Genomic DNA, 27,434 nt, shown 5'->3' with positions numbered 1-27,434 from the left:
AGGCTTGTCTACTGCGGCGCCCTCATCGGTCATGTTTGCTGTTCGTACATCATCACTGTGGATGCCTGACATGACGATAACCACAAGACCTCTCAATCATATGCTCCACAAATAGGCATACAACAGCCCCTGAGCTTCACTCTCGCTCAAATCTACGCCTGCGCTTGTTGATATAACACAAGACTATCCACAAAATCAGCACGTCATAATGGCCAGCAATTACCTTTCAAACGACAAAGAAGACACACGCGATTCATCCACCACCAAGAAAGGTACTACATTTCTACTTTACAAATTACAAATTATCCACACCTATAATGTTCGTTCTCCTCACATGGTTTAGCACTCTATACAAGTATTTCATATGATACTCGTTACATATATAGCCAAAATTCATGTTTCTACCAATATATACCAGAATTCGCAAAGCATACACCGGTCGGTGCACATATAAACATGTACATATAAAGCAAACGCAATGTACACATAAGAAAATATATCTTTGTATCTACATATCTATGATATTGGTACATCGTGCAACCTATGAAACATCACACGACCCACCTTTATGGTACGGGAACGACTACATAGGTTTGGTTGTCCAGAAAATTATCGAGAACAAAAAGCTTTGTATACATATCATCCAAATGGTGAAACCTATATACAAATATTCATATGTGTGTATATGTTTCTGTATATATAGAGTAATATCACACAACACATCTCACAACATTGCTATACCTATACTTGCACAGATAACACAAAAGAACTTCTGGACATGGTGCTGGAAACCACCAGCGAGGAGGAACCTCTTGAATGTGGCCAACGCACACCCGAAAACACCAGGCATGGCCTCTCTGGTTACAAAATACCGAAGAAAAAACAACAGTCCTCCGCCCCTCTCAGAAAGAGGTCCGAAAAAACACACTCCACCAGCCAGCACAATAGTGGGACATATCAAGAGCAGAACAGCAAATTGACTGCCCTTATATCCAACAGCCTGGCGAGTAGCTTCTACCACCAGGACAAATCTGAAGAATTTCAGAGACACGCAGAGAAAGGTCGATATCCGACTTTTCTCTACCCGGAGGTCAACGTCCGATACAGAAACGATTTCTCGTCGGATTTACAAAAACAAGTGGCAGAGGCCTGTTGCACGTTCGCCAGGACCATGTGCAACATACTGGCCTCCCATCACGAATCAATGAGGTCATCGCAAGATGATCTCACACAAAACTACATAAACATGGCCAGAAAAAGATATCCCGGTGCATACGCTGGTATTGTATCGGGGGCAGAAACCCTGGCCATGGATAAACACATACGATACAAAGGAACCAGAGAGGTCTCAACAACAGGCAATAAGCGGAAACGCGAACGGCGTTGAACAATTTTGAACTCATAATTATACATATAACTTTAACAATATACATAAAAAAATTTTTTTATCTTATTTTACAACTATACTATCAAACCTCATTTACATTGTCTTCTATTGTTCTCGCTGCATACAGGATCCGAGGGTACACGTATATTCACGAATCAACATACCAAAACACGCCTTAGAAAGATCTTAGGCCAAAATAGAAAACATCGCGTGAAAGCGAAAACACAAAAATCATCAACACGCAAATACCTTTTAAACAAAACACAACAATCTCACAACGTGCGATACAGCAATATTGTCAATCTCAGTGATTTGAAACTTAATTCGTTACAAGAAAAGGTTTTAAACAAAGGCTTAAACTTCGTTGTCACACCGAAAAGTGTAAATATACATACAACATTACAATCATTTAATGAATTCAGAAGAAAAATGCTCCTACAAGTCCACTTCAAGGACACCAAAAGTGATACAACTGCCTCTCCATTTAGGGGGAAATCGAGTTGGGAACCTGAATCTGTTCGAAACCCCAACATTTACAAGTATCTTGATAACGTACACTCAGACATTTTAAACCTATACACACAAAACTACTACAACCCTCTAAATATTTCAAAAGAGGAGCAAGAGGCCATTCGTAGCCTAAAACAAATAGACAATATTTCAATGAAAAAAGCCGACAAAGGAGGCAAAATTGTACTATGGCCTAAAGACATGTATTTACGCGAGGCCACAAAACAACTTGATGATGCAAACTTTTACAAAGAACATCCAGTAGATCATACCATCGAAACATCCGCCGAGATTACAACTTTTTTAACACATCTCCTCCACAACTACCGTATTGATGAAACACTTTTCGAATATCTTACACCTAACACGAAGGTTCGAACACCGGTATTCTATTTGTTACCAAAAATTCACAAGGAGGGCATCCCAGGGAGGCCTATACTGTCGGGTTGCGGCTCCCCTACGGAGAAACTCTCGTCCTATCTTGATCACTATCTTAGACCGATAGTCGAGGAAAGTGCCTCATATATAAAAGACACCACTCATTTTTTACAACAAATATTCGAAATACACACTAGCATTCCACCAAACTCGTGGCTGGTTACGCTAGACGTCAAATCTCTATACACCAACATCCCCCAGGACGAGGGGATCGAGGCATGCCTCGAGGCCATCCGGAATTATTATGGGGACACCCCGCCAATGCGTACAAGTTACATCAAACAAATGATGGTATTCATACTTAAACACAACTATTTTACCTTTAATGGTAGATTTTATCAACAAATTCAAGGCACTGCAATGGGGAGCCCCTTCGCTCCCAACTATGCCAACATATTTATGACAACTATAGAACAACATATTTTACAAAATGCCCCAATGGGGCGTACTCCAATGTTTTGGAAAAGATTCATCGACGATATAATTTTCATTTGGCCACACACCCTTGAGGACCTACAAAATTTTATACAATACACCAACACCGTCCACAAAACAATAAAGTTTGAAGCAAATTATTCCAATTCAAATATACACTTCTTGGATACAACAATAAACTTACACAAAGAGGGGGGAATTACCACCTCACTCTACCAAAAACCAACAGACACTTGCAATCTCTTACACGGTGATTCCTTCCACCCATGGAGTTGTAAAACTGGAATCATTTACAGCCAGGCCTTACGTTACAGAAGAGTGATCACAAGTGACGAAGAGCTATATTCAAAATTACAAGAATTAAAAAACAACCTCATCATAAGGGGATATCAGATCAATGATATAAATGAACAGTTCAATAAGGTCATTAGACTATCGCAATCGCAGCTACTTGAATCTAAACAAATAAATGACGGCAGTTTTTCCACACCGAAAGGCTCTGTTTTACCCTTCATTATACCCTATGACAACCGCACCATTCACATCCGTGAAATTCTCAAAAAACACTGGAATATTATAACAAAGGATAAAGAATTACAAAACATATGGTCAAAAACCCCCATTCTCGCCTTACAAAGGCACAACAACCTTGGAGATTGGTTCACTCATACTAAATTTTGAGCATCATATGACATTGTAAGATACCTCGATACCACACCATCAACATTACTATTATGTCACACCAGACTCCAATGCTTTTTCTATTCGCGATTTATCTGCATAAACAAGATATCCCAATTTTATAACCATTTGTCTATATATGCAACATACTTCTACATTCAAAGGATGATACATGCCTCTATGGCTACAATATACATATTTTATGTACACTGCTACAACATATTAACACACCTTTGCTGGCATCATCCCTGGACGCAGGGGTGAGGGGGCACCCAGGTGTAAAAGAGCATACTGATCATAAGCCCCGAAATGCTCTGCCTGGTGGATTAGCTGAGGAGCTAGCAAGGACTCATAATCACAAAATATATCATACAGATGTGTATATATATGTATAGATATATTGATATGTTTGTGTACATATATAACACTCTGTATGAAAGAGAATAAACAGTATAGAATGCCTATGCTGAAACACGCCCCTTTAATGCGGGTACAGTACTTCAATAGCATACTGGCTCCCAGGTTTCGTTCGGCACAAGACTGTGGGACAGCGCCCGGTACAGCAGGGCTGCGGTTGGTATTACACCATTTTTTCTTAGTTTTCTGACAAGCTGAGCTTGTTATTTGTATGGTTTCAAACAAACATTGCTACGTTGGTGGAACCCAAGATCTCCGCGGGAGAACGCTTCAGGCTTGTCTACTGCGGCGCCCTCATCGGTCATGTTTGCTGTTCGTACATCATCACTGTGGATGCCTGACATGACGATAACCACAAGACCTCTCAATCATATGCTCCACAAATAGGCATACAACAGCCCCTGAGCTTCACTCTCGCTCAAATCTACGCCTGCGCTTGTTGATATAACACAAGACTATCCACAAAATCAGCACGTCATAATGGCCAGCAATTACCTTTCAAACGACAAAGAAGACACACGCGATTCATCCACCACCAAGAAAGGTACTACATTTCTACTTTACAAATTACAAATTATCCACACCTATAATGTTCGTTCTCCTCACATGGTTTAGCACTCTATACAAGTATTTCATATGATACTCGTTACATATATAGCCAAAATTCATGTTTCTACCAATATATACCAGAATTCGCAAAGCATACACCGGTCGGTGCACATATAAACATGTACATATAAAGCAAACGCAATGTACACATAAGAAAATATATCTTTGTATCTACATATCTATGATATTGGTACATCGTGCAACCTATGAAACATCACACGACCCACCTTTATGGTACGGGAACGACTACATAGGTTTGGTTGTCCAGAAAATTATCGAGAACAAAAAGCTTTGTATACATATCATCCAAATGGTGAAACCTATATACAAATATTCATATGTGTGTATATGTTTCTGTATATATAGAGTAATATCACACAACACATCTCACAACATTGCTATACCTATACTTGCACAGATAACACAAAAGAACTTCTGGACATGGTGCTGGAAACCACCAGCGAGGAGGAACCTCTTGAATGTGGCCAACGCACACCCGAAAACACCAGGCATGGCCTCTCTGGTTACAAAATACCGAAGAAAAAACAACAGTCCTCCGCCCCTCTCAGAAAGAGGTCCGAAAAAACACACTCCACCAGCCAGCACAATAGTGGGACATATCAAGAGCAGAACAGCAAATTGACTGCCCTTATATCCAACAGCCTGGCGAGTAGCTTCTACCACCAGGACAAATCTGAAGAATTTCAGAGACACGCAGAGAAAGGTCGATATCCGACTTTTCTCTACCCGGAGGTCAACGTCCGATACAGAAACGATTTCTCGTCGGATTTACAAAAACAAGTGGCAGAGGCCTGTTGCACGTTCGCCAGGACCATGTGCAACATACTGGCCTCCCATCACGAATCAATGAGGTCATCGCAAGATGATCTCACACAAAACTACAGAAACATGGCCAGAAAAAGATATCCCGGTGCATACGCTGGTATTGTATCGGGGGCAGAAACCCTGGCCATGGATAAACACATACGATACAAAGGAACCAGAGAGGTCTCAACAACAGGCAATAAGCGGAAACGCGAACGGCGTTGAACAATTTTGAACTCATAATTATACATATAACTTTAACAATATACATAAAAAAATTTTTTTATCTTATTTTACAACTATACTATCAAACCTCATTTACATTGTCTTCTATTGTTCTCGCTGCATACAGGATCCGAGGGTACACGTATATTCACGAATCAACATACCAAAACACGCCTTAGAAAGATCTTAGGCCAAAATAGAAAACATCGCGTGAAAGCGAAAACACAAAAATCATCAACACGCAAATACCTTTTAAACAAAACACAACAATCTCACAACGTGCGATACAGCAATATTGTCAATCTCAGTGATTTGAAACTTAATTCGTTACAAGAAAAGGTTTTAAACAAAGGCTTAAACTTCGTTGTCACACCGAAAAGTGTAAATATACATACAACATTACAATCATTTAATGAATTCAGAAGAAAAATGCTCCTACAAGTCCACTTCAAGGACACCAAAAGTGATACAACTGCCTCTCCATTTAGGGGGAAATCGAGTTGGGAACCTGAATCTGTTCGAAACCCCAACATTTACAAGTATCTTGATAACGTACACTCAGACATTTTAAACCTATACACACAAAACTACTACAACCCTCTAAATATTTCAAAAGAGGAGCAAGAGGCCATTCGTAGCCTAAAACAAATAGACAATATTTCAATAAAAAAAGCCGACAAAGGAGGCAAAATTGTACTATGGCCTAAAGACATGTATTTACGCGAGGCCACAAAACAACTTGATGATGCAAACTTTTACAAAGAACATCCAGTAGATCATACCATCGAAACATCCGCCGAGATTACAACTTTTTTAACACATCTCCTCCACAACTACCGTATTGATGAAACACTTTTCGAATATCTTACACCTAACACGAAGGTTCGAACACCGGTATTCTATTTGTTACCAAAAATTCACAAGGAGGGCATCCCAGGGAGGCCTATACTGTCGGGTTGCGGCTCCCCTACGGAGAAACTCTCGTCCTATCTTGATCACTATCTTAGACCGATAGTCGAGGAAAGTGCCTCATATATAAAAGACACCACTCATTTTTTACAACAAATATTCGAAATACACACTAGCATTCCACCAAACTCGTGGCTGGTTACGCTAGACGTCAAATCTCTATACACCAACATCCCCCAGGACGAGGGGATCGAGGCATGCCTCGAGGCCATCCGGAATTATTATGGGGACACCCCGCCAATGCGTACAAGTTACATCAAACAAATGATGGTATTCATACTTAAACACAACTATTTTACCTTTAATGGTAGATTTTATCAACAAATTCAAGGCACTGCAATGGGGAGCCCCTTCGCTCCCAACTATGCCAACATATTTATGACAACTATAGAACAACATATTTTACAAAATGCCCCAATGGGGCGTACTCCAATGTTTTGGAAAAGATTCATCGACGATATAATTTTCATTTGGCCACACACCCTTGAGGACCTACAAAATTTTATACAATACACCAACACCGTCCACAAAACAATAAAGTTTGAAGCAAATTATTCCAATTCAAATATACACTTCTTGGATACAACAATAAACTTACACAAAGAGGGGGGAATTACCACCTCACTCTACCAAAAACCAACAGACACTTGCAATCTCTTACACGGTGATTCCTTCCACCCATGGAGTTGTAAAACTGGAATCATTTACAGCCAGGCCTTACGTTACAGAAGAGTGATCACAAGTGACGAAGAGCTATATTCAAAATTACAAGAATTAAAAAACAACCTCATCATAAGGGGATATCAGATCAATGATATAAATGAACAGTTCAATAAGGTCATTAGACTATCGCAATCGCAGCTACTTGAATCTAAACAAATAAATGACGGCAGTTTTTCCACACCGAAAGGCTCTGTTTTACCCTTCATTATACCCTATGACAACCGCACCATTCACATCCGTGAAATTCTCAAAAAACACTGGAATATTATAACAAAGGATAAAGAATTACAAAACATATGGTCAAAAACCCCCATTCTCGCCTTACAAAGGCACAACAACCTTGGAGATTGGTTCACTCATACTAAATTTTGAGCATCATATGACATTGTAAGATACCTCGATACCACACCATCAACATTACTATTATGTCACACCAGACTCCAATGCTTTTTCTATTCGCGATTTATCTGCATAAACAAGATATCCCAATTTTATAACCATTTGTCTATATATGCAACATACTTCTACATTCAAAGGATGATACATGCCTCTATGGCTACAATATACATATTTTATGTACACTGCTACAACATATTAACACACCTTTGCTGGCATCATCCCTGGACGCAGGGGTGAGGGGGCACCCAGGTGTAAAAGAGCATACTGATCATAAGCCCCGAAATGCTCTGCCTGGTGGATTAGCTGAGGAGCTAGCAAGGACTCATAATCACAAAATATATCATACAGATGTGTATATATATGTATAGATATATTGATATGTTTGTGTACATATATAACACTCTGTATGAAAGAGAATAAACAGTATAGAATGCCTATGCTGAAACACGCCCCTTTAATGCGGGTACAGTACTTCAATAGCATACTGGCTCCCAGGTTTCGTTCGGCACAAGACTGTGGGACAGCGCCCGGTACAGCAGGGCTGCGGTTGGTATTACACCATTTTTTCTTAGTTTTCTGACAAGCTGAGCTTGTTATTTGTATGGTTTCAAACAAACATTGCTACGTTGGTGGAACCCAAGATCTCCGCGGGAGAACGCTTCAGGCTTGTCTACTGCGGCGCCCTCATCGGTCATGTTTGCTGTTCGTACATCATCACTGTGGATGCCTGACATGACGATAACCACAAGACCTCTCAATCATATGCTCCACAAATAGGCATACAACAGCCCCTGAGCTTCACTCTCGCTCAAATCTACGCCTGCGCTTGTTGATATAACACAAGACTATCCACAAAATCAGCACGTCATAATGGCCAGCAATTACCTTTCAAACGACAAAGAAGACACACGCGATTCATCCACCACCAAGAAAGGTACTACATTTCTACTTTACAAATTACAAATTATCCACACCTATAATGTTCGTTCTCCTCACATGGTTTAGCACTCTATACAAGTATTTCATATGATACTCGTTACATATATAGCCAAAATTCATGTTTCTACCAATATATACCAGAATTCGCAAAGCATACACCGGTCGGTGCACATATAAACATGTACATATAAAGCAAACGCAATGTACACATAAGAAAATATATCTTTGTATCTACATATCTATGATATTGGTACATCGTGCAACCTATGAAACATCACACGACCCACCTTTATGGTACGGGAACGACTACATAGGTTTGGTTGTCCAGAAAATTATCGAGAACAAAAAGCTTTGTATACATATCATCCAAATGGTGAAACCTATATACAAATATTCATATGTGTGTATATGTTTCTGTATATATAGAGTAATATCACACAACACATCTCACAACATTGCTATACCTATACTTGCACAGATAACACAAAAGAACTTCTGGACATGGTGCTGGAAACCACCAGCGAGGAGGAACCTCTTGAATGTGGCCAACGCACACCCGAAAACACCAGGCATGGCCTCTCTGGTTACAAAATACCGAAGAAAAAACAACAGTCCTCCGCCCCTCTCAGAAAGAGGTCCGAAAAAACACACTCCACCAGCCAGCACAATAGTGGGACATATCAAGAGCAGAACAGCAAATTGACTGCCCTTATATCCAACAGCCTGGCGAGTAGCTTCTACCACCAGGACAAATCTGAAGAATTTCAGAGACACGCAGAGAAAGGTCGATATCCGACTTTTCTCTACCCGGAGGTCAACGTCCGATACAGAAACGATTTCTCGTCGGATTTACAAAAACAAGTGGCAGAGGCCTGTTGCACGTTCGCCAGGACCATGTGCAACATACTGGCCTCCCATCACGAATCAATGAGGTCATCGCAAGATGATCTCACACAAAACTACATAAACATGGCCAGAAAAAGATATCCCGGTGCATACGCTGGTATTGTATCGGGGGCAGAAACCCTGGCCATGGATAAACACATACGATACAAAGGAACCAGAGAGGTCTCAACAACAGGCAATAAGCGGAAACGCGAACGGCGTTGAACAATTTTGAACTCATAATTATACATATAACTTTAACAATATACATAAAAAAATTTTTTTATCTTATTTTACAACTATACTATCAAACCTCATTTACATTGTCTTCTATTGTTCTCGCTGCATACAGGATCCGAGGGTACACGTATATTCACGAATCAACATACCAAAACACGCCTTAGAAAGATCTTAGGCCAAAATAGAAAACATCGCGTGAAAGCGAAAACACAAAAATCATCAACACGCAAATACCTTTTAAACAAAACACAACAATCTCACAACGTGCGATACAGCAATATTGTCAATCTCAGTGATTTGAAACTTAATTCGTTACAAGAAAAGGTTTTAAACAAAGGCTTAAACTTCGTTGTCACACCGAAAAGTGTAAATATACATACAACATTACAATCATTTAATGAATTCAGAAGAAAAATGCTCCTACAAGTCCACTTCAAGGACACCAAAAGTGATACAACTGCCTCTCCATTTAGGGGGAAATCGAGTTGGGAACCTGAATCTGTTCGAAACCCCAACATTTACAAGTATCTTGATAACGTACACTCAGACATTTTAAACCTATACACACAAAACTACTACAACCCTCTAAATATTTCAAAAGAGGAGCAAGAGGCCATTCGTAGCCTAAAACAAATAGACAATATTTCAATAAAAAAAGCCGACAAAGGAGGCAAAATTGTACTATGGCCTAAAGACATGTATTTACGCGAGGCCACAAAACAACTTGATGATGCAAACTTTTACAAAGAACATCCAGTAGATCATACCATCGAAACATCCGCCGAGATTACAACTTTTTTAACACATCTCCTCCACAACTACCGTATTGATGAAACACTTTTCGAATATCTTACACCTAACACGAAGGTTCGAACACCGGTATTCTATTTGTTACCAAAAATTCACAAGGAGGGCATCCCAGGGAGGCCTATACTGTCGGGTTGCGGCTCCCCTACGGAGAAACTCTCGTCCTATCTTGATCACTATCTTAGACCGATAGTCGAGGAAAGTGCCTCATATATAAAAGACACCACTCATTTTTTACAACAAATATTCGAAATACACACTAGCATTCCACCAAACTCGTGGCTGGTTACGCTAGACGTCAAATCTCTATACACCAACATCCCCCAGGACGAGGGGATCGAGGCATGCCTCGAGGCCATCCGGAATTATTATGGGGACACCCCGCCAATGCGTACAAGTTACATCAAACAAATGATGGTATTCATACTTAAACACAACTATTTTACCTTTAATGGTAGATTTTATCAACAAATTCAAGGCACTGCAATGGGGAGCCCCTTCGCTCCCAACTATGCCAACATATTTATGACAACTATAGAACAACATATTTTACAAAATGCCCCAATGGGGCGTACTCCAATGTTTTGGAAAAGATTCATCGACGATATAATTTTCATTTGGCCACACACCCTTGAGGACCTACAAAATTTTATACAATACACCAACACCGTCCACAAAACAATAAAGTTTGAAGCAAATTATTCCAATTCAAATATACACTTCTTGGATACAACAATAAACTTACACAAAGAGGGGGGAATTACCACCTCACTCTACCAAAAACCAACAGACACTTGCAATCTCTTACACGGTGATTCCTTCCACCCATGGAGTTGTAAAACTGGAATCATTTACAGCCAGGCCTTACGTTACAGAAGAGTGATCACAAGTGACGAAGAGCTATATTCAAAATTACAAGAATTAAAAAACAACCTCATCATAAGGGGATATCAGATCAATGATATAAATGAACAGTTCAATAAGGTCATTAGACTATCGCAATCGCAGCTACTTGAATCTAAACAAATAAATGACGGCAGTTTTTCCACACCGAAAGGCTCTGTTTTACCCTTCATTATACCCTATGACAACCGCACCATTCACATCCGTGAAATTCTCAAAAAACACTGGAATATTATAACAAAGGATAAAGAATTACAAAACATATGGTCAAAAACCCCCATTCTCGCCTTACAAAGGCACAACAACCTTGGAGATTGGTTCACTCATACTAAATTTTGAGCATCATATGACATTGTAAGATACCTCGATACCACACCATCAACATTACTATTATGTCACACCAGACTCCAATGCTTTTTCTATTCGCGATTTATCTGCATAAACAAGATATCCCAATTTTATAACCATTTGTCTATATATGCAACATACTTCTACATTCAAAGGATGATACATGCCTCTATGGCTACAATATACATATTTTATGTACACTGCTACAACATATTAACACACCTTTGCTGGCATCATCCCTGGACGCAGGGGTGAGGGGGCACCCAGGTGTAAAAGAGCATACTGATCATAAGCCCCGAAATGCTCTGCCTGGTGGATTAGCTGAGGAGCTAGCAAGGACTCATAATCACAAAATATATCATACAGATGTGTATATATATGTATAGATATATTGATATGTTTGTGTACATATATAACACTCTGTATGAAAGAGAATAAACAGTATAGAATGCCTATGCTGAAACACGCCCCTTTAATGCGGGTACAGTACTTCAATAGCATACTGGCTCCCAGGTTTCGTTCGGCACAAGACTGTGGGACAGCGCCCGGTACAGCAGGGCTGCGGTTGGTATTACACCATTTTTTCTTAGTTTTCTGACAAGCTGAGCTTGTTATTTGTATGGTTTCAAACAAACGTTGTTCTAATTTGTCACGCTTCTTTAATTTCGAGGACCCTCGAAATTCAACAAAATATCGTTTACGCCAAGTACCGAATCGTTTATCGTACTACGCGCCGGGACAAGCATATTCGGTGCAAGCTTCGACTTTGAATATTGTAAATAATAAACCATTTATCGATGATCAACCTATACTCGTTCGGTTTCCATTGAATAATCAAGTAATGACTCAATAGACCTTCCCCTTATTACGTCATGGCGCAATGCATTCTGGTACTTGTAGTTAAACCCGCGAACGTTTGTTTATGTTTTGTACGGCGATCGTACGAAGTTCTGTTATTATTCTGCGAAGTTCTGCCAGTTGCTTGTCGAATTACATTTACGCACTTTGTTGCTGCCATGTGCATTTCTTTTAGACTACAGCTCTTTGCCGTCTTTTGGATCTCTTGCCTTTATTAGGTTTAGAAGCGGCTAGCTCAAGTTCACTGGCAAGTTATTTTCCGAAATGAATGACGCAATTTGTACTGCTGTGGTTTCTTTATATGTGTTTTTTCTACTTGATCTTGAATGCAAGCTGTAAGACTTCTCTGTGTTGCTGAACTCAAAGCTGCCTTAGCGAAACTCGCGTTGCCTTAGCTATGTGCGAGTTAATGCACTGAAATATGTCTAAATAATGCAAAACAGTCTCTTTGATGGAATCAAGTCAATGCTAGGGAAATGAGGAAGGCAGTCTTTTTCATAAAAATGCAGTACATTCCCCTAACAAGGACATTGTTACTCAAATTTACCTAAAAATCTGCAAACTCTATGTCCTTCCTTGGCCATTAAAAAGACCTAACCTTAAAATAAGCGAAAATTTCTTGTTGCCAATGAAAATGATCTGATTTGAAACCCACGAGATTCTCTAAGATCCAAATAAGAGTTGATTTAGAGAGTTGATTGAGAATTTTATCAAAAAATTTTGTGCACCAATTCCAAAGCAATTTTCTGCACTTATCAGAACCAGAAGCACCTAGCTGCAAAATGTTTGTTTGGTTAAAAGTTACTTGAATTGCTGATTTAAAATTTTGAAAAATGAAGATGGAATATTTGAATTTATGCGTCATTGAATCTGCAGTTTTATTTGCACGCCATTGGCTGATTAAACAATAACTTAATCAGACAACAACAAAAGTTATTGCGCGATCTATGTTGTAGCCTGCCTGCAGACTCTTGAATTGAATTGCAACTATTAATCCTTGTAATTAAGCTGAGAATACACATGAAAATTGAAATTGAAATTCTTCCAAGGAAATACCTTTTAGAAGCATGTGTTTCAGCAACGTTGAGCCTTACTTTGACAGTTATGGGGGGGGGGGGGGGTGTTGTGGCTTTGTTTGGACATGCTGTGTTAGCGATATATTGAGCACCTTGCAAAAATTGCATTTAGTCACTAAATAGATTGTAACCGCCATGTTCAAAATCTGGTCTTACGTTATACCACGTGCGGTCTCGCAGTATCCTCAATAAAAACTGCGAATGGCTAAACACTTGGTACAAACTCCATGAATTGGTCAGGCTCTTTGCAGCTAGGCGTCACGTGCTTGGTTACCGCATAGAAACGCCTCACTGGAGAGCATGAGATCCAGCGGCCTATACGTAAACAATACGATCGCACGTTTTCTTCGTGAAAATTCTGAGTTTATTCGTAGAATTTGAAGATATGCCAGCATATTTTATCCTTTTTGAAATATAACATAGTCTTTTTAAGCTTTTTACTGCTTTTTTGGCGTTTTCCCGTTGGTTTTTGTCGTCACTTAGTAGTAATAGGTAAATCACCACAAGCTTCAATAGAAGGTTATGGAACAAACGGTAGGCCGATATTTTTGTATTTTATTTTCTTCCATTTCTCTAGCTTTGATGTAATGTCTTGGCTAATTTATTAAACAATTTTTGATTTACGCCAATAATGGTTTTTTACCAGAAGGTATACACAGTAGTGTAATTTGACCTTTAAGACTAAGGGGTACGGGGTCATCATGATGAAATTTACCGACGAAAACATTGATGAAGAGAATTTTAGGTGCTATTTCACCCACCGATAGCGATTTTACCGGGAAACGACGAAGATTTTTTGAACGAAATGAAGAATTGCCATACACTTGCTGACCTGGGTGTGACTCTCACTGCCAGGTAAGCTTGTACATGGAAGCTCGTAAGGAAGTGATGTTGGATCAAGTTGGCAATTCTTCTCGAGTTAGTCGGTAAATCTTCAGTTCGTCCACAGATCGTAACCCATCGCTATAGGTGGGTTAAATTTTATCATTGATCAGTGGCGTACCCAAGGAGTGGAAAAGGGGGGTCTGGACCCCCCCCCACTTTTCTAAAATATGGTCTGCAAGATTTGTCCAAAAAAGATGTAAAACTCATTGGGGGGTGTAGTGTACCGTATGCTTGTGTCAATAACAATTGTAAAGTACTTTGCTATTTACCATAGCTTAAATGAATCAAATAATGAGGGGAAATTTTGCAAAAAGGGCGTTTCCCTGCATTTGCGAGTGGTTGAAGGGCGTGGTCAAAAAATTCTGGGGGCTATGCCCCAGACCCAACCCCGCTGCTGCAGCCCTGGGTACGCCACTGTCATTGATGACCCCCGCATCCCCCTAGTCTTGAAGGTCAAATTACACTACTGTGCGTACCTACTGAAAAACAACTATTAATTATTGTAAATGAAATTAGTTTAATAAATTAACCAATACATTAAATCCAAGCTAGAGAAACGGAAGAAAATAAAATACATAAATATCGGCCTACCGTTTGTTCCATAACCTTCTATCGAAGCTTGTACTGATTTACCTATTACTCAGTGACGAAAAAAATCCAACAGGAAAACGCCAAACAAGCAGTAAAAAGCCTAAAAAACTATATTATATTTTAAAAAGGGTAAATTATGCTGGTATATCTTCAAAAACTGCGATTAAACTCTGAATATTCACGAAGAAAACGTGCGATCGTATTGTTTACGTATAGGCCGCTGGATCTCATGCTCTCCAGTGAGGCGTTTCTATGCGGTAGTCAAGCACGTGACGCCTAGCTGCAAAGAGCCTATTGCTATTGATTGGAGGTTTGCACTGATCTGTGGAGGTTTGCCTGTGGTTCATGGTGATATATTGGATCCCTGTGGCAATACACGTAAACGAGTTTGAGGTAACAACATGGCGCTCGCAATGTTAGTGCAGAAAGTCTTTCAATTAAAGGTAAATGCTTAATTTTCTTGCATATTATTTTTAATTTCATAAAGACGAAAGGTAACGGAACATTTTGCTAATGAACTACGTAACCTAAGGGTCTTTATCCTCAGCCACAGTATTGTGAATGATTTTCATGCAAATATTTTACACTGATTATCCCTTCTAGTTCTTGTACATTTATTTTTTAGGGCTAATACAGAACCTAACACTTAACGAATCATTGGTCCAGATCTAGGTTTAGGCTAAGCATCAGTTTTTTCTAGCTTTATAGGTTAATATAATATCAATTAGTGTATACTTTTATACGGAAAGAAAAAACATTTTAATCCTGGCATGGAGAGCTGCTCACTGAGTAAATAATTTAAGCTGGTAGGTAAGCTTTCGTATAAAATTATTATAAATATTTAATCATATGGTTACACTTTTGGAATGTCGAACAGGATGGCTCTTAGTTGTTACTCAGTTCATTAGGCAAACGTTAAAACTACTCTCTCAATCTCTTTTAACAATTTTCTGATGATCGCATTTTAATTGTGAAACTCAGAGAAGAAACTCACAAGCTTCCATATTATATACACCAAAGTGGTGTACATATATCTTCCTATATGGCATCAATTTGAAATTTTTACTTTTTTCTTAGTCATGGCTCAAATTGACATTAGAGAATATGTCACTTGCAATACAAGGAACACTGTTATCTGTAATTATTCTATATCTGCTTGGATTGGCTCAAAGTGTTTACAAAGTGCTAGCGGTCACCCCCGGATTGTAAGTGATTCTAATATACTGTTTGACCTATGCTGTTTGCTATCAGTTGTCTCTTAGTGTCAGATTGAAGTATCAATGTGGTGCAACATTTTAAAAGTGAAGATAACTTTGAAGTTTTCATAATAACTGAAGACAAAAATATAGAGCTTAAAATTTGTGAAATAGTTTTCAAGTAAAAGTAAAGTAGAAATGTTTTTCATGTCTTTTGCTTTCTTCTAACTTTTTTTGGTGATTTTAATAGGTGCCAGCTACAGGCCTGTAGCCAAGGGGTGGCAATGCCACTCCTGGAGCAACTGTAGACCAGCTGTTTGACACACTGAGAATTTTATCTCTAAATTTTTTAATGGGATTTTTTGTCGTTTTCATTGGATTGTCGTGATAATTTGAGTGAATTAATACTGGTGGAAAAAAAATGGTTACTCGGGTCAAAAATCTGTTTGCTGCCAAGCAAAAACTTAGCACTACTTGGGCACTCCACAAAAAATTTTCAGAATGTCTGCCTGGAACACGTTGGTCAGGGCATTTCGAAATCACAAATTATGCAAATAACAATTTTGGGGACAATATTGTAGTATATAGAAACACACTGCTTACATCAGAAGTTGTCAAAGTAGGAATGTTATTTTCTGCTATCTTATATAGACACATACTTCTTGAGCTAGCCTACAGAAACTATAGAATATTGCAAAAGCAAGCGCTTAAAATTGTCTTAAAATCAAGAGAATGGAGTCTAAAAGGCAAAGACAGTGGCTTGGTCAAAGGATTGAAGGAGGGGGTGTTAATTTTTGTAATTGCCTGCTGGTGGACTTTTTAAAGACAATAAACACTTTTGAATCAGCTTCAATCTTTCAGACAAAATGTTGTCACAGCACTGTCTATAGTTCAAGCTGTGAGAAAAGATCTTAAGGAATAATGTGTATACTTGAGTAAGGTTCAATACGTGAAAATGGTTGCTGATTTTTGAAAAAGCAATCAAATTCCCTAAAGTCAGCATTGTTCAGCAAAGAAGGGTCTTTGTTCCCAAGCTCTTTGATAATTTTGTCAGTGCCAAGCATTCTGTTAGAATGTTAAATTCTGTTAAATTTCAGGGTATTCTGTTAGAAAAATCTCACCTTCCAAATATGGTAAGGGGTAAAAATTGGTCATGTGACGACTCTAATTGTAGCAATATGTCGGAATTTAAAGAAGAGGCTCTAAAAGACTCCCTCTAGATCATTTTTTTATGATAATAAGCACTTGCCATGCTCTAAAGTCGTAAACAAAACAGTGGCTCCTCCGCAGAGGTAATATGCTAATATGACGGACATTAACCCCCGTATTTACCCCTTAAACCCCAATAATTTCCCGTTCACCATCACTTTTCCAAATAACCAGACCCATAGCTACCTGAAAATATCTATTTGAATTTCTCCGCCCTGAGGTGGCACCTACCGCCACTGTAGCCTAGTCTATCACATCAGTTGTAGTTACTGCTGGTGCTGGCTTACATCAACACATAAGGACTGTAAGGATTGTTTGATTTCTACATTAGCAAATGTAGATTCCCCTCAACAAAATTCTCTGCGAGCAGAGAGGGAGTGCAATCTTGCATGCCTGGCCTTTGATAATATGATTTTGATGGAAGACATAAAATTTGAAAGTTTTCTAGCTGAAAAGAAATGTAGAGGTTTCCTAAAAAGTTGTTTAATTGCTAAAGATGCTTCCACTAACCCCCCCTTCAACCCAACAGATAATTCCACTTTAATCTTAGGCTGCATTGACCATGGGGAGTCACCGCCCCTACTCCACAGGCCCGGCTACGGGCTTGGCCAGCTATCAGCAGTCAAGCCTCTCATGAAAATTTAAAGAGGGGACCATGGCACCCATTGCAGCTTTTTAATGTTCCATGGCAAAAGCATTAAATTTTACATTTTCTTCACCTAAAAGTTATCTATAGGAAGAAAGGTGCCTTCATAATTATCAATGAAAATGACTTTTACTTGTCAATTGTTGAAACAATTTAGTCAATAACATTTTGAAATCTTAAATCTTGATTCATCCTGGGAAAACGGAAACATCAGTGCCTATGGTGCTTCCTACTTTTGCCAGTAAACTAAACCATTCATCATTTGAAACCACCAAACACAGCAGATAATGTTGGCAAATAATGATGAATTAGGGAAATTCACTTTAACATCTTATATATCAAATATAATTCATATTCTCATTTTTCAGTCTAATACCACCAAATTTCAGAATCTGGACCTTAATAAGTGGAGGCCTTATTGAATCTAGCATCTTTTATGTAAGTTGTTTTTTATTTTAATAACTTGTACTATTAAGATGTAGTGATTGTAATTTGTTGATACTTTTATAAACTGCTAGATTGCTACCCAAAATGGTACCTATAAAAATGTAGAAAATAAAAATTCAATTGAAAAATGACATGATTTCAGAAGAAATTATTTGTAGTAAAACACGAGAAATCTCTCATAATAAAGTTGGTGGTTCTAGAAAAAAGTCAGATGATGGAAATATGAGCTAGAGCACATGGATTCTTTTCACCATCAGAACCCTTAACATGTTATAAGTCTCAAAAATGTTTTTCCCTGGAGTACTGTCCTCATATTTAGGGTGCTGCTCAAATCTCCCTTGTGCCTCCTTGACAAAATCCATTCTAAAGGCATTCATCTAATCAATAACTGCAACCTCACCAAGTCTCTTCAAGTCTCTCTCCCATTGATGCTATACCGCTGATCTTGCCATATTTTATAGCTCTACCTCCTCCCTGTTTCACAGACACTTACAACCTGTCTTTATTAAAAAAAGAAATAAGCATGATGTTTCCTCTCTCATTTCCTAATCCTCTCTCCCTTTCCCTTGCTAGGGCTTCGGTATAGATTCATAAGCCTTTCCCTAACATCACCAACTAAAGAAAAACATCATTTTGTATCAGTTTTCCTGTCAGTTTTCCTTTGAACGATGCTTTGGCAAAGCTCTACTCGTATCCACTCATCAAAATAAAATGATCAACTGTCCTTTTGTAAAAATGTATGCTATTCGCCAATCCTTTGTTTTTGTAATTTTTTTAGTGTTTTGGCAAAGTTTCATTTTGGAAAACAACCAATTTTTGACAATGGTTTTGATAACATTGGTTTTGATAACATTGGTGTTGAAAACATTTGTTTTTTATTTGTTTAAGTTTATTCTACTAGATACACCTTAAACAGGCAGGGTAAACTTTTACTTGTTTCTATAATAGAATGTTCAGTAACAGGGCACCATTGTAGATTGTTTGCTAAATGGGATATTTTCCAACTGCATTATAAAATTGCAATTTTTAAGTTATGTTCTACCATTGTCAGTTTGCAGCCCAAGCTATTCGAATGTCTTTTGCACATTTTTTCTTTTATTGATCCTGTTGTTTTTATTATTTTATCTGTAGGTTGTAGTTGACATTGCAATTTTACTTGTCTGTGGAAGACAGATAGAGCCATTATGGGGAGCTTTGGAGTTACTGGTGAGATTCCCTTTTGTCTGAGATATAATTATTAACCTTAAAGATTCAATTGGGTTTTCACATCAAACCAAATCTTTTGAAGCTCTTGCTTACTTTGCCAGTCCAATAGTATGCTTCATGTTAATCTTCAACTTTTTATGATTGCCATGATGAATTTTACTTCATTCAAACTTTTTTATTTATGCAAGCAGAATTTTTGTCTTGCAACATGCAGTTTTTATTCAAATTTTGCTTCAACAATTTTACTAGTTGTTCAGATATGTGTTTCTGAGTCCTGTACGATTTTTAGCGGGAAAAACTGAAATTCTGAAATTTGTAATTTTGAAGTATGTGGATTCTTGCTGTCTATTTTAAACAAAAGCAGGGCAAAAAAATTGTTTTTGATTTTGGCAAAGATTTCCAACAAATCTTGGCAAATTGTCGGCCTAATTTATTGGCCTGTTCAACTTGGTTGTTCTATCAATGGCCATTTCTTCTGAAAACAATTTATCAAGTTTTGATGTTCTACTTATTTTTTTGCAGAAATATTTTGCTATTCTTGATGTATTTGCTTCAATTTCAACAACAGTTCTTTGCTTGTTAGTGTATTTGTCAACACACAATTTTGATGTCTGGTAAGAACAGAAATGCTTTTCTTTGTCTGCTTGTTCTTCTTAGTACAACTTGAGTCTCGCTTCTCTATGAAAACTTTGTTGATCACCTATTTTTCAGTTATTTATATTGTCTCTCTGTGTTGCTTATTTACTTCTATCTGATTGAATGCTTTCATCATTTCTACATTTTTACTACAACAATGAGACGGAAATCTTTGCTTTTGTCAAAAAGAGATCTCTTATTGAAGAGCCATCATTAACGTAGAAAAATTGTTCCATGCATGCCAATTGCTGCATTAGGATTTTTATAGTAAATAGATCTGTTTTTGGCTTTCAAATACATAATCAGGAAAGCCAGTATCTGTCTTTTATTTATGTCATTCGTTGGTAAGCGAGGGACTTTATTATTTTTTCCAGGTTTGCTACATTTAGTGGGATGGCAGGTATCTGGGGAGGCATCTCGGTGGCATTTAAACAAATAATGCCAGATCAGAAAATCGATTTGAGAGTAACAGAGATTCGAGCTGAGGTGAGTGAGCAGTTATCTAATAAGGAACTTTAGTTTAAGGGTCCAAGGCTAATATTACTGCGTTTGCTTGATACATACTCCACCCGAAAAAGTTTGGAGGGTTAGACTTTTTGGCCAATCACTTTGCTACTAGCCAAAAGGGGCCCCACACCTAAGAAAAAAGATATGTAAAGAACAAAGGCCCCGCATATTTTTTCCCCGGTGCCCCGCAGTCCCTAAAACCGCTACTGCAGATAAGCCAGAAATTAATCTGTTTGTACACTAATTTTAAATGGTGGACAAGCAGAGTGTTTTATATGAAAGTTAATAAGGTAATTGTAAACAGGAAATAAGGAAAAATTGTCTGTAACATCTGAAAAATACTGTCTACCGGTCTGCCATGCCCTTTGTTGAATCTGTACAACCTTTGTTGTGTCTAGCAGGCTAGCTCCAAGTTGAAATCAAAGTTTCACGTTTAACATGATCATCAGGTTACTATATATATTTAGTTTACTGTCGACAGCTAGTCGCAAGTTAGAACGTCACCAACAAAAGTTTTTGAAATCATCGAATAAATAACAGATTCTTTAAGCTTCGTATTATCATAAAACCACGGCTTACTGTTGCTCATAAATAGGTGCAAAGTTTTTGCAACCTTAGTCACAGCTTATCCTTAAAGTCAAGAAACAAAAGTTTCTCATTGAACTGTACTGATTTTGATAATAGCAAGCCTCCTGACATAAACTCTGACTGTATCTTTCTCAAGAGCTTCTGCTTGATGCGTTGTCACCCGACATTACGTTTTATTTTAGAGCCTCCCGTCAATACTGCTGTTTGCAACCACAATCTTTGCTGTTGTTGGCATACTGCCATTTACGAAGCCCCTTCATTTCTTCAGTGGCATCGCTGTAGGCTGGGTTTATCTGCGCTTCTATCAACCAAGAGGCAAAGGCATCAAAGGAGACATGAACGAACATTTCGACCTGGCTTCGTTCTTTCCTGAGCCAACACAGTAAGTAGATTTCGATATCTTTTACTTGGTGATATTATATTTTGCTTTTAATTTTGTATATTTAATTATTGATTGACACTACAGTGATTGTTGATGTCAAACTATACCTCTAAGTTGTAAATGCGCAAATCAGTAAACGTGATTTAATTGTTAGTAGTTACAAATAATGGTTAAGTGGCGATTTCGATAAATATGTTTTTTATTTTTAATGTTTTCAATAGAATAACAGCTAAGCCTATCAGATGTTGACTGTGATATGCCTTATGAGTACTAGTTCCTCCCTGCTGTTTGGTCTTGGTGCCAAAATATGAGCCAAGGCAAAGCAACTAGTTTTCTTTTATTTAAACTTTGCCTTTCATTTGCTTTATCTCAAAATTTCATTTGCAATATATTTACGAGATTATTTGAGGTTTGCTGTTGTTTCCAAAGTATTCAAAATTATGTTTATTAATGTTAAGTTATTAAGGTGGCTCTTTTACATATCTCCGAATTAACGTTAGTTCTTGACATTATCAAGTGTAAACGACTTCAGCCTTCAATAGTCAGTGCAATTATGCATTTGAATCAGTTCCTGAATTTCTAAGAAATAACTTGATTTGTTTGGGAAAAGAACAGATTCTTCCCGTAAATAGGAGATCATTTCTCATCGATGCAATCAAGAACTTACACAATAAAGAAAGAACATGTACATTGACGCGATTTATGGCTCGCTAGAAGAGTTAGACTTCTTCGTTTTCAAACAACGGTGCTGTTATCAAAATAGGACGAAGGGAACTTTCTTTACATATTTTTGGTAAAGAGATGTATTTATCGAACCACAAAACGCCACAATATTACTATAACCAACTTAATCACCTAATCACCTAATCACCGGCACAAAACCAAAGTTAGCGTCAAAATATACAAATGAACGAACATGAAATATATTTTTTTCAGGGACTGTGTTACAAAAATCTTGTGAAAAAAGGTCGGAGCAATCAACATTTAGGTTTATTAAATTGGAAAGACACGATCATTTAATCGTTTATCCACAATTTATCAACACTGCCGTTAATATTGAATCATAAAGCCTATTTCTGTTGGATTTTCATGATATTGAAGTTCTGTGACATTTTTTTATGGAGGAGGGGATCGCAAGTATAGTAGATTTATCAGCTATTCTTGCACTTTTCTCTATTTTTCATTCATTTTAAATACGATAAAGTGACACTGTCTTTTAGGCCTGCAATAAAGAGTATATCGGTAGTTGTGTACAACTTCTTGGTAAGAATCGGTGTATGCAAAACACCTGTGCGAACCTACGATGTTGGTTCATCTTCAGGCATCACCATCAGTTTGCCAGGCACAAGTCCCAATGACGCCGAACGCCGCAGGTAACACAAAATTGTTGTTTCTTTACATATTATTTTGCGTCTGAATCACTTATGTTCAGTTATGCGTGTCTTTTCAGGATCGTTTTTAGCCTTACTGTAAAAAAGCCAAAGAATTTCCAAATAATCTTTGAAAGATCTCAGTAACAAGCAGAAGTATTTTCTGCTAACATGTAGACTTACTCGACGAGCCTCTGTTTCGGTATTGCCTCTTTTTACGGACCCTAAAACTAGTCAGCACAACACGTATATTATGAAACATAGAATTTTTGTTAATATGCAACTGTAAGCAAAACCCGAAGCGAATGGAAAATGACTTGAGAAGATTGATTGGCACTTTGTTTGAAAGTTCAACCACTTATTCAATTGAAGAGTAAAATTTTGAAAACTCCTATCAACTGAAATTAATCTGTCTTTATATTTTACTCTAATCAATCATGCGGAATTTTGGAATTTTTAATCAACCTCAACCTAAAAGACAATTAAACATCTATGTGCTTCACAAAAGACTTGTTCTATGTGCCACCTTGTAAAATGCACCTAAAATGATCAGCGGCTCACCTTTTCATTCAATAATATTTTTTGACAAAAAGTGTTTTGAATTATTTTAATGTGGCAATCTGAAAACACTTTCTTGAACTTATCGATATCTTTTTGTGTCTCGAACGCTTTTCTCGAACGTGAACGCTGTATGTTGTTGAAACTCTGCAAGTATCAAAGACAGTTAGCTTTTAGGAAGAAGTAAATATTGGAAAATATTTTAGTGCTTTTTTATTGACAAACTTCCAATGTAGCACGATTTTTCATCGTTTATACAACTCAGAAGACTGAGAGGAAACGTTGTCCCGCTGTTTCCGAAAACCTGTTAGTCACGGCAACGATAGCTCATTTCGGCCTATGATTTGAGTTCAATTCCAATCCTACATGATCCATGATGGGCATATTAACTTGATCTGATCTGATGATGATTTTGTTTTTGTCTGATGTCGATAATTTTGTTGTTTGTGATGATGGTCGAAAGTTTGTTTTTGGCTTATTTATTGCTAAAAGTTCCTGCAGAGTAATAAAAGATTTGAAACAATTTAGTGATTTTATTTATTCTCAATGTTAAATGGGTGTTGCCATCTACTTCAAAAGCAAATTTAGACTGAGAAGCTACAATCACTGCCAAAATTACTTGGAACAGCCAACACTTTGCGCTCTGCTTTTCTATTTTTAATTTGTTTTCCCGAATACAACTACTTCCGTCCCCCTTTCCCCCCAAAACAATGTTGAAAGTATAGAAAAATATCATACAAAGCACACGAAAAAGCGTACTCCACAACCCCTTCCTTTTTTCTATAGTAAATCAACATTGTTCTTAGGGGGAGAGGGGGGGGGGCTGAATTTGCCTTTGAAAACTGATGATGTTCTAAGACTTTTGGCAGTGATTGTAATTATCGGATACTGAGTTATCTTCCAAGAATTATTATCATAATATGGAAATCTAGTGAAGTGGTATTTAAGTTGATTCCTGATAAAGACAGGATTACAAAAAGTTTTGATCATGCCACTTGCAAAGGTGCTAAAACTTTGAAAATATTTGTATTACATGTGGTACATCTATTTTTGATTCTTTTGTTTTCACTTAGCCATGTCAAATGCGCTTTTCAGGACATTGAATAAGGAAAACTTTTTATTTTAGGCGAAAAGCCTTGCGTGCCTTGAATGAAAGGCTTAAAAGAGAGAAAGAAAATCATGATGAGACAGGTGATGATAACTGGCCTTCGATTGATGATGATTCTACAAAAATTGAGCCTGTATCAAATGACACCAATATTGACATTGAGAATACCAGCAGCTCTGACCCAGATGTTGAAATAATCGATAAAAGTGAAATTGAAGAGCAACAATGATGCTTCAATACTTGCTCTTCAATTACTTATCATCAATGAATCTTGGATCAACTATTTATCGGGCAACTGACATGGCATCAATCTATAATGACTAGTGGCTTTTCACATTGTCAGTTTGGGGAGGTGTTTCAAAACCTGGTGTATTCTCAGAGAAAGCAAGGTTGGACATGCCTTCTTGATTTCATAGCTGCTGAATGTAATAAAGTAATTCCTTGAGGTTATAAAGGTTATGGAAAAAGACTTAATTAAACCTGGGATGTTGTAACTGCATATTTTTAGGATAGGACTACTTGTTACTTTCTTGGGTCTAGAATTTGAGTGAAAATTATTTTCAGGGTCTGTCCATTGTATTACTTTTTTTGGGTGCATAAAATTTTGAATTGTTTTGCTTAGTTGTTTTAAAAGTTTTAAAAGATAGATAAATATTGCCAACTTACTTGTGCAGGGCCAGGAAAACTTTTTTTGATCAATTTTTATGCCAGAACTCTTTTGGGTTGTTTTATACCCAAGCCTGAGCACCCAATTTCTAAATGTAGAAAAGTTCCCTCCTGGAGAATTAACCTTTAAAATCAAGTCAATATTGAATATTCGAACACATCATCATCACTAGCTTATCACATCACCACATACATCATAACATGACTATTTGTGATTTGAGTTTTCAAGGTTTATTTAGTTATTTTAAGGTAAGGAGTGATATGTTTCGATATGATTGCTTAGAAAACAAGAAAAGAATGATGGACGCCAACTATAATGGAACAGAATATAAGACTACAGGTTTCTTTTTTGGCTACAAATTTATTTTTATTCAATGCCTAATTATTATCATTTTGTTGCTATTAATGATATTGTCAAGTTTCAACGTTTTAAACATGGCTATGGTTGTAAATTTAGAATGAAATTTTGTTTGCCTTTACAACATACAGCAATTTTTGTTGATACTAAAAATATTTCATGTAAATGTAATTTATAACAAAATTGTTCTCTGAAAATTATTAATACTTTAGAAACCAGCTTCTAGATACTTCGAAATTATTTTAAATTAATGAGAAATTGAATTATGGTAGCACTATATTTACTGGTACTGTTAAAAAAGAGAAATTGCCACAAGAATAGAGATTTATTTGTAGAAAGTTGCTGATATTTGTCAAGTCTTGGGGGTTTGTTTTGTTTCAATTAGTTCTCTTCTCAAGTAGCATATTTCAAATGTCTGACAGAACACCTAGTTGAGATCAAACCCCTGAATTTTTATCAACTGAAAATGTTACAGCAACCATAATTAAGTAGTTATGGATTGAAGATGTTTTGGCAAAAATAATAAGTTTATTACTGAAATTTGCAATGGAAGAAAAACATTTCAAAACGATATTAAATCACACAAAAAACCTTTTATCTGGCTTAATGTATGTATTAAATTACAAGTTTTCAAATTTGTTGTTCCTTGAATACTCAGATGTAAAGGATTGCAATTTGGCTCTGACCTGGCCTTTTAAAGGTGGGATTTTTGAAGGTGTGGTCTAAATTTCCTTACACAGGTGAATGTTTGATGGATGTTGTAAATATGTTATTGTATTAATATGTATCAACATGTTACTGTACTTTGAACATTGTCTCTTTACTTCACTTCCCATTAAAGATGAAAGTTTTTTAACTTTCTAAGTCAACATGCACAGCTATGATAATTTCAAAAACAACCAAAAAAATATAAAATTCTTGACATTCACTCCAGATCACCATGAAGTCATATTCACAACGCAACTAATCATTCTTTGATCTACCCCACAAAAAAGTCTACATACCTGTCTAAATTATAATACTTATTGCATAAGATTTTTTCTCCAGCTAATTATTTCTATAATTGTTCCTATTACTGTGGTTGCAATTACAAGGGTTGGGTGGGGGTGGTTGCAATGTCTGGCTTGCTCATAATTCTTATGCTGAATATCAGGCTTCTACAAAAATGCTGTCTCACTTTTCTGGACAGTTTACTGCCTTGCATGAAAATAAAATACCTCCTAGTGTAAAATTATCAAATCTCTGTGAATAATGAAAATTGCTTGATACCATATAGACAGAGCTATACATGCTATTTGGTGTAAAGAACAGGACAGTTCTAAGTTGCTACTCTGAGTTTCATGTTTAATGCAATCATCAGGCAAGTAACCACTGAACAAGAAAATGTTCATTGTATAAGCAGTCTGC

At 37.3% G+C, this 27,434-nt stretch overlaps 4 protein-coding genes across 4 annotated transcripts; all 4 read left to right on the top strand.

The window, feature by feature from the left end:
* Nucleotides 1-139: 139 nt before the first annotated feature.
* On the top strand, nucleotides 140-2,758 carry LOC148959004 (uncharacterized). The gene is made up of 2 exons (XM_089111374.1): nucleotides 140-272; nucleotides 756-2,758. Exons 1-2 carry the CDS (start codon nucleotides 209-211, stop codon nucleotides 1,385-1,387), a joined length of 696 nt encoding a protein of 231 aa, XP_088967500.1. The 5' UTR covers nucleotides 140-208; the 3' UTR covers nucleotides 1,388-2,758.
* Nucleotides 2,759-4,279: 1,521 nt separating this feature from the next.
* Nucleotides 4,280-6,898, top strand: LOC148959003 (uncharacterized). The gene is made up of 2 exons (XM_089111375.1): nucleotides 4,280-4,412; nucleotides 4,896-6,898. The coding sequence occupies exons 1-2, from the start codon at nucleotides 4,349-4,351 to the stop codon at nucleotides 5,525-5,527; spliced, it is 696 nt and encodes a 231-aa protein (XP_088967501.1). The 5' UTR covers nucleotides 4,280-4,348; the 3' UTR covers nucleotides 5,528-6,898.
* Nucleotides 6,899-8,419: 1,521 nt separating this feature from the next.
* On the top strand, nucleotides 8,420-11,038 carry LOC135691540 (uncharacterized). Its single transcript, XM_065209414.2, has 2 exons — nucleotides 8,420-8,552; nucleotides 9,036-11,038. Exons 1-2 carry the CDS (start codon nucleotides 8,489-8,491, stop codon nucleotides 9,665-9,667), a joined length of 696 nt encoding a protein of 231 aa, XP_065065486.2. The 5' UTR covers nucleotides 8,420-8,488; the 3' UTR covers nucleotides 9,668-11,038.
* A 4,418-nt stretch (nucleotides 11,039-15,456) lies between these two features.
* LOC135693199 (transmembrane protein 115) lies at nucleotides 15,457-27,271 on the top strand. Its single transcript, XM_065211593.2, has 9 exons — nucleotides 15,457-15,593; nucleotides 16,228-16,355; nucleotides 18,570-18,639; nucleotides 19,780-19,854; nucleotides 20,377-20,468; nucleotides 20,865-20,976; nucleotides 21,768-21,967; nucleotides 23,188-23,340; nucleotides 25,022-27,271. Exons 1-9 carry the CDS (start codon nucleotides 15,552-15,554, stop codon nucleotides 25,230-25,232), a joined length of 1,083 nt encoding a protein of 360 aa, XP_065067665.2. The 5' UTR covers nucleotides 15,457-15,551; the 3' UTR covers nucleotides 25,233-27,271.
* Nucleotides 27,272-27,434: the final 163 nt, after the last annotated feature.

The sequence above is a fragment of the Rhopilema esculentum genome, chromosome 11 (assembly GCF_057945365.1).
Source record: "Rhopilema esculentum isolate cy_ngs chromosome 11, ASM5794536v1, whole genome shotgun sequence".
NCBI lineage: Eukaryota > Metazoa > Cnidaria > Scyphozoa > Rhizostomeae > Rhizostomatidae > Rhopilema > Rhopilema esculentum.
This window is presented reverse-complemented; position numbering and strand designations above follow the sequence as displayed.

Bases quoted from the DNA above. Each gene is read 5' to 3' on its own strand.
- LOC148959004 (XM_089111374.1), top strand. From the start codon at position 209: ATGGCCAGCAATTACCTTTCAAACGACAAAGAAGACACACGCGATTCA. The intron at 273-755 runs GTACTACATTTC...ATACTTGCACAG, and splicing joins TTCATCCACCACCAAGAAAG to ATAACACAAAAGAACTTCTG.
- LOC148959003 (XM_089111375.1), top strand. From the start codon at position 4,349: ATGGCCAGCAATTACCTTTCAAACGACAAAGAAGACACACGCGATTCA. The intron at 4,413-4,895 runs GTACTACATTTC...ATACTTGCACAG, and splicing joins TTCATCCACCACCAAGAAAG to ATAACACAAAAGAACTTCTG.
- LOC135691540 (XM_065209414.2), top strand. From the start codon at position 8,489: ATGGCCAGCAATTACCTTTCAAACGACAAAGAAGACACACGCGATTCA. The intron at 8,553-9,035 runs GTACTACATTTC...ATACTTGCACAG, and splicing joins TTCATCCACCACCAAGAAAG to ATAACACAAAAGAACTTCTG.
- LOC135693199 (XM_065211593.2), top strand. From the start codon at position 15,552: ATGGCGCTCGCAATGTTAGTGCAGAAAGTCTTTCAATTAAAG. The intron at 16,356-18,569 runs GTAAGTGATTCT...CTCATTTTTCAG, and splicing joins CTAGCGGTCACCCCCGGATT to TCTAATACCACCAAATTTCA. The intron at 18,640-19,779 runs GTAAGTTGTTTT...TTTTATCTGTAG, and splicing joins TTGAATCTAGCATCTTTTAT to GTTGTAGTTGACATTGCAAT.